This window comes from Neodiprion pinetum, chromosome 1 (genome assembly GCF_021155775.2).
Source record: "Neodiprion pinetum isolate iyNeoPine1 chromosome 1, iyNeoPine1.2, whole genome shotgun sequence".
Classification (NCBI taxonomy): Eukaryota; Metazoa; Arthropoda; class Insecta; order Hymenoptera; family Diprionidae; genus Neodiprion; species Neodiprion pinetum.
Window position 1 is genome coordinate 1063810 of NC_060232.1, and position 18594 is coordinate 1082403.

Consider the following 18594-nt stretch of genomic DNA (forward strand, 5'->3'; position numbering starts at 1 on the left):
AAGTATTAACCAACGATTACCTGTACCGAAATTAGCGATTTTACAGGTAATAAAAAATGAAAATTAAAAATCAAATAAAAACAGAATAAATAGTAAAAAATTCGAAAAATTTTTGACACGTTCTTACAACGATGTACATTGTACAATGTACGTACATCGTGTACGAAAAAGCACACGGATCTGTAAATTCGAGACGGTCAGGGTCAGACGTCGGCCGAGTGGCATGGAATGCCCCATGCGTGTGTACGTACGTATGCATGTGTGCGTGTGTGTGCGTGTATATGCATACATATACCCATATTACACGAGCGTCGCGCCGTCGCGGCACGCAGAAATGCACAAGTCGCGACATCGCTGTGCAGATTCCGTCCTACGGGCTAATACGCGGTTATATTGCGGTACCCGACGCACATGCGTATAGGTATACCTACGTAGAGGCATTTCCCATGCCTATGCCTAAACACACACACGCGCACACGCACGCAAACAGAGACACGCGTATATACCTATTCAAACGCGTACACTTGCCGCGAGATACGGCCGACCATACGCGTAGAAACTTGGGTTGCGCAAAGGAAAGTCAGTCAAGTAGCGGGCTTTGAAGCAACTGAACTTCCTTCTTTTATTTCTTCATTTTAAAATGTACATATACGTGGACGATACTCACACGATGACATTAGCGACGCGCGTGGGTTTAACGCACGTGTATCGTACAGAGGCAAGCCGCGAAATTCGGCTAGACGATTCATCGCATCGCACGCATATCGGCGACGCATTCCTAACCAACGACTCGCGGACGAGACGCCAGGTGATTGGCCTCGCCATTTCCGACCCGCTCTGTAGCGTGCGGATATATAGATATAGAGGGATGTTGTACCTACGTCGCGCGTATTTACGCGTTTACACACCGACGATACGTGCCAGGGTGGCTCATTTATTGACCTTTTTTTTCTTCAAGGTGCTACTCGAGAAATTTGTGACAAATAGTGAAAAATGATTGCAGTAATACCCGGAGGTGGTAGGAATATTTGATAATATTTTTTATTTATTTTTGTGTGTAAGCCTTACGGACTTGCACGTATATATTAGTTTATTCTTTCCGTATCGCTGTCCAATTAATCGTTCACCAACCAACGGCAAACTCCGCCTAACAATTCCGCAGTTGGCTGTTCTCGTCTTTCATCCCAAAAGATTAATAGTATCGGAGAAATTTGGATAACAGTTTTTGCTACCGAAAGATGAGTATCGCATAACCTTAATGTCCCAGTTTAGTTTACAGTACTGATTTTTATGAACAATGATTAATTGGACCACGATACGAGAAAAATAAACTAATAAAAAGTCCGTAAGGTGTAGACATGAGAGTAAATAAAAAGTATTACGATAATTGGTACCGACCTCGAAATATTTTCCTACCTCCTCCAGGTTTTACGACAATCTTTTTTTTCAACCCTTGTCATAAATTTTTCGAGTAGCACTAAAAAAAAAAAAAAAAGTTGAAACATGACTCACCCTAATACACACGTACATACATGTGAATCTGCGCGGTTTCACCTCGAGCGTGATAATCACGATGATAATGTTTATTGTATTCGTCTAGCTTTGTTAAATCTAATCGTGTACGATTATTTATTTCATATCGTTATCGTCGTTCGAAAAATGAAGAGAAAGAGAAACTCGATCGTAGTTTCTTTTGGTATGAATTAAATCAACCATCAACTGAGATCGATTTATGATTAAACAAGGGACAAAGATACATGTGACGTGTCGAAATTCGCCTGGCACTAGCACCCGTATTTTTTACCGAATGAAATCAACTCGTATGATTCTGCGGTACAGTAAAAAGACTCGGTATATAGGGTCTCGCGCAAAATTATCCAACTGATTTCGTCGTGACCTGACCGTTCGAATAATCGCATCAGCTCGAACAGATTGAAGAAACTGAACGAACGCCGAAACGATGAATCAATCGTTTAACATTGCAACTCGGAGCATTGAAATAACAAAGAATAGATAAATATCTACAACGGGTGATGTTAAGAGGCGGGGTTGAAGTTCCGAATTTGAAAAGTTCCGAAAGCGCCAAATTCCGAATGTTTTTACGGCAAAAGTTAAAGTAAAGAAATCAAACCTTGACGAAACATCAAAGTTCCAAAAGTGCGAGACTGAGAAGATTAAAAAATCTGAAACATCGAAATTTCGAACGATCCAAGATTTTCAGTTCTGTAAATTTCTGACTCGGTGAAGATTTCACCATTTCCATCTTTCTTCGTTGTGAATTTCCGATAGTTTTACGTTCGGAATCCTGGTCGTTCGGATTTTCAATTTTTCTAATATTTTAAACTACGCTGTACGTGTATATTTAAATTTCCACAATTATACTCCCTCGAGACTTTACGCCTCGTAACAATGCTCCACAGTAACTTGAATATCCGCAACTTTTGAGCCGAATACGTAAGTAATTCGCGACAACTCGATTTCGTAAAAGATTTCAAACTCCGTCGCGACATCAATCAACGTGCACACATCGTATAGTAAAATGAAATTGAACCATGTACCTGCGATACCGAACAGCGAGTAGCTGACGATAAGTACGAAGGTAGCAACATAGGTTGGTATCCGACAGGTAACTCCTCTCGTCCTCGATGAAAAAGAGGCGTTGGTTTCGTTGCAGGCATCGCGGTCATCTCTGACGTCGTGCCTGGGTTTAAGGCTCGTAGAATTAGTAAGGGTGGTCGTCCTCGTGTTTCTCCCTCGTTCCGCATCCTCGCCCCTCGATCCTCGCTGCTCCTGGTGCACCAGGGTGCCGTTGCTGCCGCAGCAGGCTGCGCGCCTCTCTCCCTCCTCCTCCTCCTCCTCCTCCTCCTCATCGTCATCCCCCTCATCCTCCTCCTCCTCCTCATCCTTCGCCACCTCCACCTCCACTTCGTTGCCGGCGGCGGGTGTTCCTCCCGATGTCTTCCGCACGTGCCGTCGCCTCCCTGTAACCAAATACGAGAGGTCTGATGCAGCAGTCGGCCACCACTTCGTCCGCAAAGCGTGTTTATAATTTTTTTGTTTTCCCAATTCATTTATTTATTTATTTTCTTTGCCTCTGCCTGTTGAACCTCATCTTTTTCTCCTCTCCTTTCGTCTCGTCTCGTCTCAATGCCGGCCGCACGCGGCGTTCGCATTGCCGACGAATGACGAAGAGAGCAAAAGGAGAGTAAAAAGAGAGTGAAAAAAGAAAGAGGAGCCGAACCACCGTACGCCGCTAATCTGTTTCACGCCCTGCCAATCTCTATATACGTTCGAGTACAACGACGCACCCACGTGTCGCGTGTCGCGTGTCGCGTGTCCCGCCTTGCATCCTATCCTGTAACACGACGGTGACACCCCGCGTGAATGAATGAGCCTTGCGAGCGAATAACGACGTAATAACGCGTGCGCTCTCCCCCCCGACCGATACTCAATATATCGGAGGTGATCTACACCCCATTTCCTCAATTTCTCTTTTCATCCCAACGTTCTATCAACCTCGACGATCTCTTTGTCGTATGATTTTTCACCGCATCTGTATCCTGCGATACGTCGCCTCGCGCACACCGTAACCTCGCACGTATGCAAAATAGTTGGACTAAGGTTCGGTGGACAAGTTAGACAAACATACATCGCGCGTATGAGACGTACACTCTCTAAATACGAGCAACCTTTTATACCCGACGGCGTTAACCCGTTTTGCGAATAACTGCAAGAACCTGTTGTTCGTTGATAAATATTATTCGTTGTAACGTAAGCTTGCGGGTAACCTCTTGAATATACGAGAAAATTATATTATTTTTAAGCGAATTCCGCAACGTCGCAAAGAAATTTGTAAAAAAATTTAATACTTCGCGTTTATCGCGACATACACCGTCCGTGTGTTACGTATACCGATGAAGAGATGACGACAATGAAGATGAACGCGCGTCACCTGCGGTGCGGTGTTACAATGCATGCGATACGTGCAGCGGTACATACGAAGCGAGTTTGAGCGAAAAAAGACCAAGTTACACCTACATTATGATGCGCACGCTCCGAAGCGATCCGCTGTACATAATATCACGCATCTGGGTTCACAGGTATATCACATACCGTACACACGCGGGGAGACCTTCTTCAACTTTGTAACCATTTTTACACCACAGATATAAAAACACACATAGTCTTATGTATATACTTTCTCGTACCATCTGTCGCTGATATTATATAGGTATACGTACATACGTGACACGCGCGTGTGTGTCGAAGGTATATCCTACCTCCCGAGCATAAAAATTCATTTTACATACACGACACGCGTATGTAAGGAACAGCAGCCGTGATGCAGTTTTGCAACGAACCTGCGTATCGTGTATAATTTGCGATAAGAATTGATTTACAAACCAATCTGTCAATCCGCAGAGAATAGGTGAAATAGTTTCAAATTCTTTTTGCCTTTAGTTATTCAGCCCGCCTTGCTAACCAAAATCCGCGTCTCTGAGTATAACAAGTACTCGGTGAATGTATGAAGCAAAATGCAAGTACGCAAAGAATGCGGTATTAAAATTAACCACTAATTATAATACACGGAGGAGATCACGTCCATCTACCTAAATATCTCGCTTATTATACTCTCTGTCTCTTAAATTACGAAGATGAAGATCTCGCGAGAGATCGCGACGCAGTTACGTCATTCGCGTGGGTGTCGTCCTCTGTCGTATAACATTTCTGGTACCGCGGCCTCTTCACCCACAACTATAATCCTGCATGGCGTGTGTGTGTGCGATTACTATCTTTCACATATAAGACATATGTACACCTACCAGGGTTCGTACGCTTTTTGGAACCCGAAATTCCCTGACTTTTCCACGTGTTCCAGCCTGAAAATAGGATTTTTTTCAGTAACCTTCCAAGAAATATGCCACTGATCAATGACAATTTTTTTTCTTATCAATACTAATACCTTCGATAATACCTAGTAATTAATTTACTGTCCGACTACTAATTTACAAACAACAGCCGGCGATTTTCAGTAAGAAAAAAACGAAAGGAGCTTCGATATCAAGTAATTCACGTATAAGAACGAGTTTATTTCTTCAAGAAACTTAAAATTCCAGTCTTATTTTCGAAATTCCCTGACTTTTCCCTGCTGTAAGAAATCCCCCGAGTTTTCCCGGTTTTCCAGATTTTTCCTGTGCGTACGAACCCTGACCTACGAACAACCATCTATCCGCCTATCAATCTTACACTCGAGCATATGTCACGAGTACTCGACATTACATTAATTTTAATCAATTTAATATCAATTTTATTATCGACGATTCCATGGATATTAGATTATCAAATATATGAATAAATTTCCAGATGAAACTGAAATTACTTGCATTTATTATTACTATTATTATTATTATATATACCTGTATTATATGTACAGAATATTAAATCGAGAGGAAAAAATGTGCTCGTGCGTATACAAGATACGAACCGTAATTAAAATAACAGCTATACGCGATAAAAAGATACGCATACGTGATAACTGATAACGCAAATTGGATCCCACGGGTACGAGTGTAGGTATAATAATTGTCCGTCGTGCGTTGGTATGCAACGGCTTTATAATTTCTCGCATAATACGTAGGTACACCTAATACCTAATACCTAATATACACCTGATTTGCATAGATACGCAAGGTACGACGCAGGTAAACGGGGGGAAAAACGCCGCAAGGTAAGATAACGGCGATGTGTATCAGCGGACGGACTGACTGAGGTATTTGACAAACGCGTGACGTCACGTCGTCAGGCACGCTGCGTCGTATACCTATACCCATACCTAAACCTAAACCTACACCCCAACGTTTCTCTAAAGTTGGTGAGTTTATATTATACCTGCCGCATTGCAGGCAAAGCCCTCCTCGTACCTGCTGTCGTGCCTTATCGAATGCCTCCGGGGCGCTTCTTCTTCTTCTTTTACCTTCGCATCGTGTGGTCTTCTTCTTATTGTTAATATTCTTGTTATTGATATCGTTATCATTGTCGTTATTGTTATTGCTATTATTGGTACCTGCGAGTACAGGTAACGCAAAGAATTTTTACGTAGAATGTACACTGTTTTCTTTTTCTTTCTTTTTTTTTTGTGCGAAACACTTTGCACAAGGATCGATTTTGCCTTTTCCTGTTTTCTACCTGTAAAATGCACGCGTCTGTTACTTTTCTCTGATTTGTTTCTTTCTTTTTGGTCAGCGCTTTTATCGCGTACGATTAAAATGCAACAAGAAGAAAAATTTTTTTATTTTACATTTCTACCTTCTCTTCGTCACCGAATCGCAATTCGACATAATTCTTTTACCCTTCTTCCGGGAACAAAGAAGAACCTGCGTAAATATCGATTTCTGTACAACACACACGTATTACAGTGGTAAGTACAACGTTTGAACGTTATCCGAATTCTAGTTCGACAAGTTGGACGAAAGGGTTGTTTTGCTATACAGGATAAAAAAAATGATTCCGCGAAACGGCGAAGGACGATGATCGCGGAGAACGGGCGAATAAGGAGATATTTCGGGGCGAATGATGAACGCGTCCGCGATGGCAAAGGCGACGATCACGAGAATTTCTCAGCTCGAAGCTCTTCCGTCTTCGTCTTGGTCCTCGTCTTTCGCCCACGTGCACTCGTAGAAATAAATTGGCCATTTCCCTCATTTATACGGAGGCACGGGGATGACGACAAGACGAGAGTGCGATTAGAACGTGTTCAACACGTACTAAGGTATAAAGTGAAATACGTTCACGCAACGATTGCAATCCAATGCGCGTGTATTAAATATGCAAGAGCGATTAGTTCTCGCATTTCAAGTCTGATCGGTGATTGTAAAAATACAAGAAATCATACGTACGTGTGTGTGTGCGTGTGTGTGCCGAGTATACGAGCAGACAAATTAAAATAAACTATTAAAAAAAAAAAAAAAAAAAAAGGTTATAAAGAAAGAACCGTTTCGATATAAAAATTCAGTTCTACTATATACATTTTTCTGTCCACATTATATCAGTATAATTGGCTATCATGATAATATACTATACCTATGTATAGATTATACGTCCGAATTAACAAAACCCTACGTATTATTTTACACACGCGCAAGCCTCTGCTATTGCATAACGTAGACGGACGGACGTTTTATTAATGTAATAATCTCGGTTGCAGCAGATACCTTTGGAGAAGGTACATACATGCATATGTACGCAAGGTGTAACGAGTGAGATATCTTTGGTGTACGAATAAGAACGCCACTTGTGACGTATCTCATCCCCTTGCAACTTACGAACTTAATAACTAACCGAGTCGTTACGGCCGATATGGCGGTATATAACGTACACACATGTATATATATATATACACGCTTGCGTATTTAAATATATTTCTGTGAGTCAAGAACGATTAGCCGCCGACGTGATTTCAGGGCTTCTTCTCGCTGACTGGCTCTGTGTGGGTATATATATATATATATATATATATATATACACATATGATGTATAGTCGATCGTGTGAGGAGAAGTAAAAAGAAACGGATGATGAAAACTAAAAAAAAAAAAATATATATATATATATACATATTTAAACGACGTAAAAAGTGACTCAGAACGTTGAAGAAAAAAAAAAAAAAAAATCTGCGTGCGTTCGGTTCTTTTGGCTTCGTGAAAAATCTTCGGTTCTTTCTTGGATTATTTTTGAATTGTTGTACATTGCACGTAGCAGAGATTGTTGTATGTTATGCAGAGGGAGACGAATCAATAAAATCTACATTGTTATAGGGCAGGTGGAGGACTCAGGTCGGATGATGAAAAGCTTATATGTTATATTCACGGTGGGAGATATTTAATACGATTGCCTGGAACCGCGCTACAATAGAGACACGCGTTATATCTACAATATGTAGTTTCGTGTGTGTATTTTATAACAGACGATAAAGAAGGGTGTTGTCGCGCATACGAGCGGTGGAAATTAAAGAAGAAGATTGATGAAAACGGACGTGAATTTCTTAACATCAGTATTACGATACGGGGGAATGACTCGGTGCAAAGATAACGTCTATATACGTACATATACATGTGCGATTAAAATTGGTAAGAAAATTCACGAAGAAGATGGAAACGAATTTGTGCACAATTGACTTTAACGTACATCAAAATGATACAAGTGATGCGATGAAAAATAAAAAATTGATTAATTACGTACAACTACGCTTGGTAAAAGGAAAAATAATAATAAAAAGTAATTAGTCGCGAAAGAGAGAGAAAGAGAGAGAGAGAGAGAGAGAGAAAAGGGAAGAGATCAGGACCCCTGCATCACTCAGGCATGCCGCATATCTTATTGCAGCTGCACAACGAGAACGAGGCTCGTCTAAACACGGAAATTCATATGGGATATATAAGGTGATGGGGTGGGGGGTGGGTGTTAGTGGGCTACGGTCGAAATATGTCGTTCCGTATATTTAAAAGCGAAATTAAGAAAAAAGAAAAATGGAAAAAAAAGAAGAAGGAAAGAAAGAGAAAAAAAAATGTGTCTCAGGACCCGAAACCCCCTGCATATGGACCACCCTAAGCCTGCGGTCCTCCTTCCAGGGTCCTCCTCTCAAATTGCCGTCGCGGCTACATGCGCGCGCGCACACACACACGCACACACACGATATATGTGTAAGCATATGAATCGCGCGTGGCTCCCCCTCCCCCACCCCCCTCGAGGGGGTTCCGGCACCTACAACGTTAAACGAGGGAGAAGCTCTCCTCGCTGCAGCCGCCGCGTCTTTTCCTCCTTCCTTTTTCCTCTTTCTCTCTCTCTCTCTCTCTCTCTCTCTCATTCCGCACTCACAATCAGCTACGGCACCAGCTGAAACTAGAAAACGTAGACACCGTATCCGGATGCAGCGGTCGTTCTCCGTTGGAAGAGGAGAGGAGAGGAGAGGAGAGGAGAGGAGAGACGAGACTGGAAAGAGGGGGAGAAGCGGACGCGTGCGAGGGAAAATACGAAGAAGAGAACCGATCGACAAGATTCCCCCAAGCATGCCGGTAATAATAAGGACCGACATATGGATTTTGATAAAACTCTAGCGGGAGTCGTAAAGTTTGCGTCAACGTTTAACGGTGCACGATTTTACATCAATCATTTTTCAAACCTCGATTAATCGACCGACTCCATTATTTTCCCTCAAAATCGGTTTTTGTTCTCTTTCTCCCGCGAACGACGCGATGCATTGTCACTTTTTGTAATCAGAGTATCATTGTTATCATTTTCTTACTCGCCGAGTACACCCGTTTCATATAACAAGCGAAAAACGAATGATATATTTACGAAATTTTGGTTTCAAATGCACCGTTTAAAAAAAAATCGGAAACAATCGATGAATCGATTAACTTTTACCGATTCGATCGAGTTGTGTTCGATTATTTTCAACTCGGTAGCCATCGCTAACCGACGTCGAGTTTCACATACTGGAGATAAGGTAGAATCGTACATGTATTACAGCCCCTCTCTCTCTCTCTATATATATATATATATATGTATATTCACACATGTCGCGTGTCTGCTCTCTTCCGACCGCCAAAGGTGGCCCCGCTACTGCATAATACACACACACACACACACACACACACACACACAGCTGCCAAACTTCATTCCACCTCCATTAGTTACCTGTTTTCCACGTGTGTACTTCGGTTGTAGTTACGTACTCCATTATTTATGTACAAGATACGGACGCGTCTATCTAACTTTGGTCTCGTATCTCCCGTACTGTCTCTCCGAAATCGCGTCTATATTCCTCCGTATCACTGTTAAAAATTTCTCTTTGGAACTTCCTGCACTGTGTCGAAGGTTTGTATATTCGGATACGGAACAGTGAATTCACCGCACGTTCACTGTTTATTCTGTAATTTACAAAAAACAATGAATCAACCACACAATTTAATAAATTGATATTACTTTTTTGTGCGTTTTAATTATAAATCAAACATCTTTATCGTTAATTTAAAACAAATATACATAGTAATTTACGCCGCTACAGCGAATTTGTAAATTTTCAACCTGATTTCGTAATTTCAGAACTATTTTCTACACTAAATGTAAGCGGTAAGATTATGAATCATTTTCAACGGCGTATATTTCTCCTTGTTTGATATTATTTATTTTTTTATCAATGTGACACGCATAGATCCGGCCTGTTCGTGGTAATACCTGCACTTTTTATAACGTTCCTCTTTTCCATTCCCTTACACCACGTTACGTATACACGCACACACGCGTTTGTAATATCTCCGTATTAATACAGTCGCAACAATTCCTTGACGGTTTCCTTTCCATTTTAATGTTATACAAGTCAAATCGTTTCCGTTATTTCCCTTCATCCACAAACGGATGTAAATTACTCGCATTCTCATCATACGCACACACGCAAACACACGAATTTCACCTATATAATAATCTAACGCATGCTTTGAAACCGTGCAAGTATCAATAATTGAACATCGATTTGCGGAGTAAAACGATTCTCTGCAAATATTACAATTCTTAGCGTAATATCAACAGACCGTATTTTAATATCAGTTGTGTTGCATGCACAAATGTCTGCTATAAATAATATGCGAATGAGAAATATTCTGCAATCGCGTTACGACGTTAAGAATATAATAAAAGACATATAATCTAACAAAATAATAATATTCACTGTACATAAATTGTATGTATGCATACAATATGTATATATTTACACACACGCGTACGTTGGTGGAGGTTATAAAACGTTTCACGCTCTGTTACGCGCCGAAAGAACGCGGATTATGTATTATAGACATTATGTTTATATACTATATACACTACCGTCCATAAGTATGGAAACACTCGCCCCATAACCGAGCCACACAAAAAGTTGTATCGCTCTTCGAAAAATGAGGATATCTCGATTTCCCAAGCAGCGTTCTAAAAAGGACATATTTAGCTTCATACGCCTTTTTTGGAAAAATTTTTGCGATTTTTTTTGAGCCCGGTACGCACTTTGAAAGATGGTCATTTTTTGGCATTTTTTTGTAGTGGAAATTTTGTCGCACATCTGGTAAAAAAAATTTTTCAACATTTTACCAGTGAAAAACTTGAAGCGAGGAGTACAACCTTCAATCTCATTTTTTGGAAAATTTTTTACGATTTTCTTTTCGCAAAGATATTCAACTTTTTGCAAAAAAAAACGACCATATTTATAAGGGGTGGTCTCAATCTGAAACTACCGGGTTTTCGTAAAATTACTAAGAGGGTAAAAAGTTGCATACAATCATTTTGGATGTATCACATTTTTTTCAGAATTAAAAAAACAAATTCGAAAAAATTTTTTTTCCGAGATATGCGTGAAAATCTCCAGCCTCGAAAAAAAGCCAAAAAATTACACATCTTTCAAAGTGCGTACCGGGCTCAAAGAAAATGGCAAAAATTTTTCCAAAAAAGGCGAATGAAGCCAAGTATGTCCTTTTTAGAACGCCGCTCGGAAAATTGATATAACTTGATTTTTCAAAGAGCGATACAACTTCTTGTGTGGCGGGTGGTTGTTGTAAAATTTATCGTGGGATACAAACATATATTTACTACGTTACGTATCAGTTAACGCATCGCAATCGCTTATTACACAGGGGATTTACCGGATTACGAAAATATTGTAGCGTGAATTAGTTGCTCGTTGTGTGTAACAAATACATGCAGATATACGTACGAATAAAGAATTTGAAAAACAAGTAAAACGGTAATTGACTGAAATGGCGATGTAAAAATTTTGAAGTAAGAAAAGGTAAGAGATAAAAAATATTTCATCCACGCTGGGCAAATAAACTGTAATTAAAATTGCCTTGACAAGACCATAATCCTGATGTCAACACGACTTTGTACATCAGCAACTGACTTCCGCCAAAAATTTTCATACGTATTACAAGTCTCTTGTATATTACAACTGTACAAAGATATGTTATACGTAAAATGGTGAAGTAAAATGCGTGGTAAAATGTGAGAATATGTATACGTATATATGTATAAGTTAGATGAGCGGTAATTTTGTGTACAAGCGAAAGAAACAAAAACAAAAAAAAAAAAAAAAAAAAAAAAACAATTAAATTTACCATAAATCTGAAGAGAGCACGTTAAAAAAAAAAAAAAAAACACCAAAATCCACAACGCACGATAAATTACACTGGATAGTTACGTAGCGAAAAATTTTGGTACGCAAATGCAGAGAGTTCGACTCGAGTGATGTAAGAATCCGTATTCTTACATTGAAACAAAGTAGAAGAAGAGAAAAAATAGAAAAAAGAATGGCAAAGAAGCATCATCGTAGGTGTCGTCTCTCATCACTGAAAATAGTTTCCTATTGTACCTACGTTTCGCACAGATTGCTACGTGGGTATATATTATACATATGTGTATATATTCTACATGTAAAAAAAGCGTTCGCACGTGTATGCCGTAAAAATTTTTTATTGCCATCATTTTTTTCCCAACACCGCGTAACCTGGACTGGCGGTCAAACCGAAATCTTTTTGGTTGTATCTGTTTCATCCTTAGATAAAAAATTACCAAAAACATAAATATACAGCGTCTCAACCCTCTAGAAATTGTTGTCAGTCAACTATAAATTAACAATTTGAAAATCCCATCAATTTATAATTTTGGAAAATAAATCGATCTAAGCGTGATCAATAACTGGTACACGTACCTTACTATCAAATTTGAATTAAGCCAAATAACGATCGATACAGAAGTTTGTCAATAGTTACCAAAACCATATTCGGCTCACCTAAAATTTCATCACAATAACTGAGACATTTATTTTCGTCATAAAAAAATTCTACGTATGTTAACGGTAAATAAACTCTTTTCTCAGTACGTGGACATAATTTTCGGGAAAACGAATCGATTTATTTTCTTTCCGAAATTGTCAACAATTATATATGTATATATATACACGCACACACACTCGAGAAGCGACCTCCTGAAGAACGACGTCGATTCTCTCTTGGGATCGCGTATTTCTCGCTGGTTGGTCGATGAAGAATAAGAAGAATAAGAAAAATAAGAAAAAGAAAAAGAAGAAGAAGAAGAGGAAGAGGAGGCGCGTGCAGCAACGCATACAACCAAAGTGCACGCCGCCCTCCCTCCTCCTCTCTCGCGCTCGGGCGCCAGGCGATGGGCACCCGACCCATGCCATGCACCCACCATGCAGGGTATCCATAGCAGCCACACATGCTCCGCATCGTCGAAGGCGTCGGAAGCCGCAGATGGTTTAGGAACTCGATGCCGTAAAACACCGAGTATACCAAGACGCATATCCATATTTTCTCGCATTTTTACCCTCGGCCTTTCTTCCTCTCTTCCTACCATCTTCTCGTACACTCTCTCTCTCTCTCTCTCTCTCTATATATATATATATATACATACACACACAATATTTCTTAAATTCTTGTCGTTTTCAACACCGCCATGATTGATAATCTCGAACCAATACATATGTATATATATATCAATTTCAACGTGATAAAAAAAATAAATAAAAAAATAAAAAAAAAACCGCTTGCACATAAATCCGCAAATCGCTACATCTTCTCTATTCGCTATAATTATATAATGTGTAAATGAAATACCGCGACAACTTTGGCGGAGAATCGTCAACTGTTTCAGCATAAATTAGAGACCGCGGATATTTTAAAACCGTGTATTATACGGTAGATCGTGTACCAGATCCATAGAGGCAGGCATGCAGGTGTAACAACAATGTGGATACAATAATGCGCGATCTGCAACGAATGTATGCAGAACCTATACATATGCATATGCATATACATGCGTATGCGTACCTGTGCTACGAAATTGGAACGTGCAAAAAACGACAAATCGCAAACGGCGATAAACCAGGGTTAACAATGTAACAGAGAAAGCGCACTCCGACTAGTTTCCTGTATATTATTTAAAACTGGGTGACAATGACAGCAACGCCGATTACGATAATGATGAGAGACAGAAACAGGATTGCACTGTAAATTCTACGCCCGATAATACACGTACACGTATTATACGCACACGCCCACGCGCAAAGAAAATCATAGAGATGGTTGTGTACTTGACAGAGTTCTGCGCGGTGCAAATTATAATTGCGCAATAAACAAACTGCCATTTTTAACCGCTGTGTTATACGTGTAACAGCGTTTTATACACGACTATTGTGCAACACTGTGGTGCATTGTGTAAAATTTACACAAGTATACGTGTAAAAAATTACGGTGGGGGGAGGTTAAAAATATGTAAACGTCAAAAAATTGAAGGGCCATAATATCGAATTTTTAATCAATCGAAGGCTTAATTTATGGTATTTAAAAAATGTTGAATTTAGAAGTATGGATAGGTAAAAGAATAGAATGCCGAACTGTAAAATTGTTGGAATTTCTCTAAATAATATAGAATCGTGTATACAGACACTCGATTTTGCCATTCTATATGTTTTGACCTTTCTATATTTCGTCATTCTGTACTTCGAAGTTGTATAAATTTACAATTTTTTATACTCGGACTTTCTACATTTAAAAATTTTACATTCAAGATTTTCGCGTGAAAATTCATATTCTGTTCCCTCTATCAATCGACATTTTTTTTTTTACACCTACTAAAAAAGCAGAAGGCATACAAAGTTTGTTTAATTTTCGTTTCTCTTCTTCTTCTTCTTTTAATCAACTGTTCATACATGATGAAATCTTATCAATCTTTGGTTGACCGTGAAATATAATAAGTTGGTTAATCCGTTATACGTTATTTGTTATCCTAAGAGTGTCCAAGTTGTTGTGCGTATACGTATATTATATAACACACATACATACACACACGCACCCAAGGTACATACGTAAAAAAGGAAAAAAAAAAAAAAGAAAAAAGAAAAGTGGAGAATGGAGAGTCGTCCCTTTTTTTCTCTCGACACTACTTATCGCGTCGTCCCGCATTTTAGGAGGAGTAATAGGCGGTTTTAAAAGGGTGGTGAGGAAGAGAGGGAGAGAGTCGCAACAGCCGAAATTTCCCCCGCCATATTCCCCGCTTCGACGTACCGCTGCACACAGAGGGGGGATGGATCTTTGAACAAGCAGCAAAGGTATTATGCGAAAGTAGGTGGAGAGAGAGAGAGAGAGAGAGAGAGAGAGAGAGAGAGAGAGAGAGAGAGAGAGAGAGAGAGAGAGAGAGATAGAGTTAGAGAGAGAAAGAGAGAGCCCCGCCGCGACAAACGTCACCGTCATTCGACCGTCCACTCTCCAATCTTCTCATTACGTTTCGTTTGCCGATTATATACCTACCCTACCTACCCTACCTACCCTACGCTACCTTCAGCCGTACCAGCAGGCTGCCCGCTTTGTCGTTGGGGGTAGGGGTAGAGGGACGACGAAAAACCGCGGTTTATTACCACGTCCATTGTGCATCCCCGTAAACCCAACAAATAACTTAATCTATTGGATAATGACGACGACAGGACTGTACTACCCACGTAATATCATGATCAGCCCAATAATGATGATGATGATGATGATGATGATGATGATGATGATGATGATGATGATGATGATGATGATGCGCTCCCATTGTCGCTTGGCGGGATAAAGAAAAAAAATAAACGAGACAAATTCTCCTCTAGCCAATTATTATTATTGTTATTGTTGTTGTTGTTATTATTATAATCCGTGTTACATACAGATATAATAATAGCAATACTCGTACGCATACCTACGTGCGTTGCGAGATATTGTGCATTGTCAAACGGGTGTGATAAATTATCAACCAATTGACTTTCGGTATTCGATCGGAAGAGGATAAAAAAACAAAACGCAAAAAAAAAAAAAGAGATTGGTCATCGTCCTCGCCCTTTGTTGTCGGGTTACGACCGTTGACCCAATTTTCATTGGCAGTATTAGATGAACGAGGTCGGTAATTGAATGGATCAATTATACGCAGAGTGAGAAAATTAATACTTAATAACGCGAAGAATATTCTTACGACACGTGATACGGTGCGTATGGTTATCTTATACCAGCTCGGTTCGATGCGAAATGCTATTAGAGGCAACCACCGTTATGTTACCCACCCCCCGCCCCCCATATGTGATAAACCTCAACCGCACGCCATACGTGTACGTACGGTTAACCGTAACAACGGTGTTATACGTAAGAATTAGGAACCGAGAGGAACAACCGACCAACTTGTCACGGTGATATATATCGATTACTTATTTGTAACTCGAAATGGATACGCGAAGCCATCAAAGATCGCATGGGAATTTTTTTGACGGTTGTACCAAATTTTCGCCAAATTTTTTTAGGCAGGTAGGTGTTTTGCACCTATAATACGTGCTCACGTATGCGTACGAAAACGAGAGGGGGGGGGGGTTAGAAGTGCACGGTCAAGAACCTCGCGATACGTGAAATTGGTAAAAAAAGAAAAAAAGAAAAAAAAAAGAAACGAAATGAAAAAGAATACGAAATATATCACGATAGTGAAACAAAAAGAAATTCTACTCATCGACAGCGGTTTTTTGTTTCTCTTTTTCCAATAAAACGTCAGAATTTTCCCGTTTCCCAAAAAATGACCTCAGACTTGAATTCCCGAGGGTCGTCGGGGGTTGCGGGAGTTCTCTTCGGGCACCTTCGCTCACGTGGCTGGGAGAAGGGTGGTGTTGGGGTGGTTCGAAGGGAGGCCAAGTTGTAGGAACAGAGTGTGCGGCTTGCCCATATGGGAGGCCACCGCCACCGTCACCGCCGTCGGTCAGGATATAATATTACAGGGCTCAGTCAAGTCTACGCCCGGGTTACCTCTACTCCATACCTACATGTACGCAAACGCGCTCGTCTATACCTTGCGTTCGTTGGCTCGAGCATTTTTTTTTCCTCTTTATTTAATTTCCGTATTTTCGTTGGCGAGGAGAAAAAAAAAAGAAAACACTACAGAGATAATAATTTTTCTAATCCGAACAAGTAATAACGGACAAACGACTTGCAATTAATTTGTCTTTATTCGCTACGGATAAATAAACTCGAGAAACTATCGACGCTGCATACGTAACGTCGGTTTGTTTGCACGAACAATGTTACAGGAAAATATGATCAACCGCGTAGGTTTTGGATTATATACCAGCGGATGTACGATTTTCGATCTTTCTATCGTTAGTTCGAAATTCGACAGTGAAAAGCGATAAAGAAAAACAGTTTCACATAAAACGTATGCGCAAATATGTTATAGAAAAAAAAAAAACGTCAAACAAATAGAAGCTCCGCGTATATAAATAATACAATAGTATTAGGTAGATAATAATAAACGTATATAAAGAATGATTTCAATCGCACGTAAGTACTCCCCACTGTTGCACGCATAGACGGGAGGTGTTTCTGCGACTGTGTGTAATAACAACAAGGCTATGAATGAATTAATAAAAGATTACAAAGCTGCGTTTAAGACGAATTAAATTATGCGGTACGCAAACACAGCCGTATAATCAGGCTAGTTGTATACATACGTATACGTATACCTTTTTACTTGACCGAAAACTAACCTAGCCAAAGTAAAAGTATTTAAAGTACTATTGCCCCCTTCTCTCTCTCTCTCTCTCTCTCTCTTTTGCCGTCAGTCAGAAAACCGTGTAGGTTATACCCGCTGGCGTATCGTATCGTATCGTATCGTATCGCTGGTGTATATAGCATCACTCCCTCTCTTCGGGAGGGGTTCGAGAGAGAAGAGTGAGAGGAGAGAGGAGAGAGGAGGCTAGGCGTTGCACTTCGGGTTCTTTGGCGTTCCTCGCCAGCTTCGTGAAAGAAACACCTGGCCCCCTCGCCGCCTCTTGATGCACACTCGCGCCCACAAACACACACACACACACACACACGCAATCACGAAGGATGCATAGAAGCGCACGCCTACTTATCGAGAGTGTGTGTGTGTGTGTGTGTGTGTGTGTGTGTAATTTGTGCAGGACCGCGGCTGTCGTCCGCCTGCCTCATGCCGAGACCAGAGAGACCGGTCATATTATCCTAAACTATATTACCGAACCCCCCCACCCTTACTCTCTATTCACTTTTTGGCCGTTTTGCCGATCATCGGTAAATACGTGTTATACATATGCATATATATGTATATAGGTATATAACGTAAGAAGAAATATATCAAGTTATTACTGTAATAGTACGCCGGAAAATTTGCGAATTTACGCCACCCGTGAAATACTGTTGGTACGATCTATTTTTTAGTTTTTTTTGTTGCAATTTTCTACTTTTTCGGTTTTAATTTTCACAAGAAATGTTCGTTTTATCGATAAAAAAGTGTCGCTGACGTATGATCGCGCCGATATAACAGTGATTGAAAAAGGAGAGGAAGAATATAAAAACAGAGATGCACCCGCAAATTGAAACAAAAATCGTGATCGTCTTTTACACGACATAAAGTAAGGTGTATTATTTAACAAGTGTACGCGGGTGATTTGTTAATTAGAAACGAACGCGCAAAGAAGAAGAAGGAGAAGAAGAAGAAGAAGAAGAAGAAGAAGAAGA

At 40.2% G+C, this 18594-nt stretch overlaps 1 protein-coding gene across 5 annotated transcripts in view; it reads right to left on the bottom strand.

Annotated features, from left to right (window-relative positions):
* The window catches only part of LOC124217578 (pro-epidermal growth factor), a 44972-nt gene that overhangs the window by 10272 nt on the left and 16106 nt on the right, over positions 1-18594 (bottom strand). For 4 of the 5 annotated variants that reach the window (XM_069133074.1, XM_069133073.1, XM_046623421.2 and 1 more), the window contains exon 3: positions 2559-2981. In XM_069133074.1, the coding sequence (XP_068989175.1) occupies positions 2559-2981 (423 nt within the window). Of the gene's footprint in view, positions 1-2558; positions 2982-9691; positions 9925-18594 lie in introns of all 5 variants that reach the window. The other variant, XM_046623481.2, reaches the window with a different exon arrangement.